This window comes from Nylanderia fulva, unplaced genomic scaffold (assembly GCF_048542155.1).
Source record: "Nylanderia fulva isolate GAGA-0341 unplaced genomic scaffold, ASM4854215v1 Scaffold668, whole genome shotgun sequence".
Classification (NCBI taxonomy): Eukaryota; Metazoa; Arthropoda; class Insecta; order Hymenoptera; family Formicidae; genus Nylanderia; species Nylanderia fulva.
Window position 1 is genome coordinate 21,001 of NW_028190773.1, and position 2,386 is coordinate 23,386.

The window sequence follows — 2,386 nt, forward strand, 5'->3', positions numbered from 1 at the left end:
CGGCTTCAACACATCGATGGCAAGTTTTAAAAAACAAACATCCTAGTTTAACAGTAAAACCATTATCTGAAACAAGATGGGAGAGTAGAATAGATGCCATTAAAGTATTGAGATATAATTTGGAAAATATCTATGATGCATTATATAAGTTGTATATCAATTCTACAAGAGATAATGGTACAAGAAATGTTGCAAATACATTGTTAATGAAAATAAGCTCATATAAGTTCATATGTTCCATAGTAATTTGGTATAATGTTTTAACAAAAATTAATGTTGTAAGTAAAATGATGCAAAAGAAGGATGTGGCTTTACCTAATATCGTAAATACACAGTATGTTCAATAAATAAGGGGACTTTTTATTTAAATCATGGAACACGTAACGCCATCTATTGAACGTTGATAACATTAGAAAGGTACAGGTCTCACCTTTCAAACGCAGCCAACTTCATGTAAATCGGTTGACAGGTTAAAAAGTTACGCGCTTTTTAATGACAGTATGTTTTGTGCTTGTGTCGTAAAAATACAATGGAACAAAGAGCAAATATTAAATTTTGTTTTAAACTTGGAAAAACATTTAGTGAGACGTACGAATTGATGCAAAAAGTGTATGGTGATGATTGTTTAGCTCGTTCAAAAGTTCATAAGTGGTTTAAACGATTTAAAAATGGTCGTGAAGATTTGAATGATGATGAAAGACCTGGTCGTCCAGAAGGAAGTAATCGTGCTGAATTGGTGGAAAAAGTCCGCGAAATCATTGCTGTTGACGGAAATTTCACTGTTAGAATGTTGGTTGAAGAATTAAATTCATCTACTGGTACTATTTGGACAATTTTAACTGACGATTTGGGTAAAAGAAAGGTCTGTGCACGCTTTGTTCCACATCAATTAAATGAAGACCAAAAAATCGCTCGTGTAGAGCATTGTAAAGACATCATTTCAACAGCTAAAAACGATCCAGATTTTCTTGATTCGATCATAACTGGTGATGAAACATGGTGCTTTAAATATGACCCTGAAACTAAGCGTCAATCTGCAGAATGGAAGTCGAAAGGCGAGCCAAAACCAAAAAAATTTCGTTTTCAGAAGTCCAGAATCAAGACAATGTTGATCACGTTCTACGATTCCAAGGGTATTGTACACAAGGAATTTGTTCCAGAAGGTCAAACTGTTAATGGAGAATACTATTTACAAGTTTTACATCGTTTGTGGTCAAGAATTGTTCGTGTTAGACCTGAATATCCAGAGGGGAAACAGCTGTTTTTATTGCATGATAATGCACCACCTCACAAAACCAAAAAAGTTCGTGAATTTTTGATGAAAAAAACAGATTTGTGTCATCGACCACCCTCCGTATTCTCCTGATCTATCACCATGCGACTATTTTCTGTTCCCTAAACTGAAAACTGCCATGAAAGGAGCGTTTTACGATGATATTCTAGCCATTCAAGCAGCCGTGACACAGGTGTTAAAGAACATTCCTTTAGATGACATGAAAGAGTCTATGCATAAATTGGTTGATCGTTCTAAACGTTGTATTGAGTTAAATGGAGACTTACTCCTGTAAGTATTTACAGTCTGAGACTGTAAATAACTTTCAAACATAGTACAATACGTGTTTTATTCTATATCTTAAAAGTCCCCTTATTTATTGAACATACTGTGTATGTTAAAAAATGTTGACACTTATTTTAAAGAATGTAGGTATGAAAATGGGTTTAAAATGATGTTACAGGAAGCTAAAAAAATAACCGAGGAAATAGATAACAAAACAACATTTCCCACTATTGCTAATGTTCGACCTCGAAAGAAAAAGAGAATGTTTGATTATGAAAGTAAAGATGAAAATATTGAATCACCGGAAAAGCATTTTAAAGCAAATTTTTATTTTAATTTACTAGACATAACAATATCTAAGATATAAGAAAGATTTGAACAATTGAATTCTCTTAATGACACTTTTAACTTTTTAAACGATATTAATTCCTTCTTAAAATTAGAGAAAGACACAAAATTAAAATATTGTATAGACTTACAAAATAAATTATCTGTTTCTAATGTAGAATCTGATATAAACGCTATTGATTTATATGAAGAAATTGAAAATTTGTCAGTTTATGTTGCATCTGATATGAATGCATTAGATATTTTACAATATTTATTATCAAATGATTTAATAAATATTTTTCCGAATTTATCCATTTTTTTGAGAATTTTATTAACAATGCCTGTTACTATAGCTACCGGAGAAAGATCGTTCTCAAAATTAAAAATTATTAAGAATTATTTACGTTCTACAATGAAACAGAACGTCTTACAAATTTATCTATTATAAGTATAGAGCGAGAAATTTCAAGAAATTTAGATATAACAAACATTGTTAAT

General features: G+C 31.1%; 1 protein-coding gene across 1 annotated transcript; it reads left to right on the forward strand.

Moving 5' to 3' along the window:
- Positions 1–287: 287 nt before the first annotated feature.
- Positions 288–1,568, forward strand: LOC146720567 (histone-lysine N-methyltransferase SETMAR-like). The gene is made up of 4 exons (XM_085488258.1): positions 288–334; positions 583–851; positions 948–1,222; positions 1,332–1,568. Exons 1-4 carry the CDS (start codon positions 288–290, stop codon positions 1,566–1,568), a joined length of 828 nt encoding a protein of 275 aa, XP_085344384.1.
- The last annotated feature ends 818 nt before the right edge of the window (positions 1,569–2,386 follow it).

What these genes read in the sequence shown, in the direction of transcription:
- LOC146720567 (XM_085488258.1), top strand. Translation starts at nt 288, where the DNA reads ATGATGCAAAAGAAGGATGTGGCTTTACCTAATATCGTAAATACACA. An exon ending in CCTAATATCGTAAATACACA is followed by an intron (nt 335 to 582) that starts GTATGTTCAATA and finishes AAAAACATTTAG; the next exon opens with TGAGACGTACGAATTGATGC. An exon ending in AATTTTAACTGACGATTTGG is followed by an intron (nt 852 to 947) that starts GTAAAAGAAAGG and finishes TCATTTCAACAG; the next exon opens with CTAAAAACGATCCAGATTTT.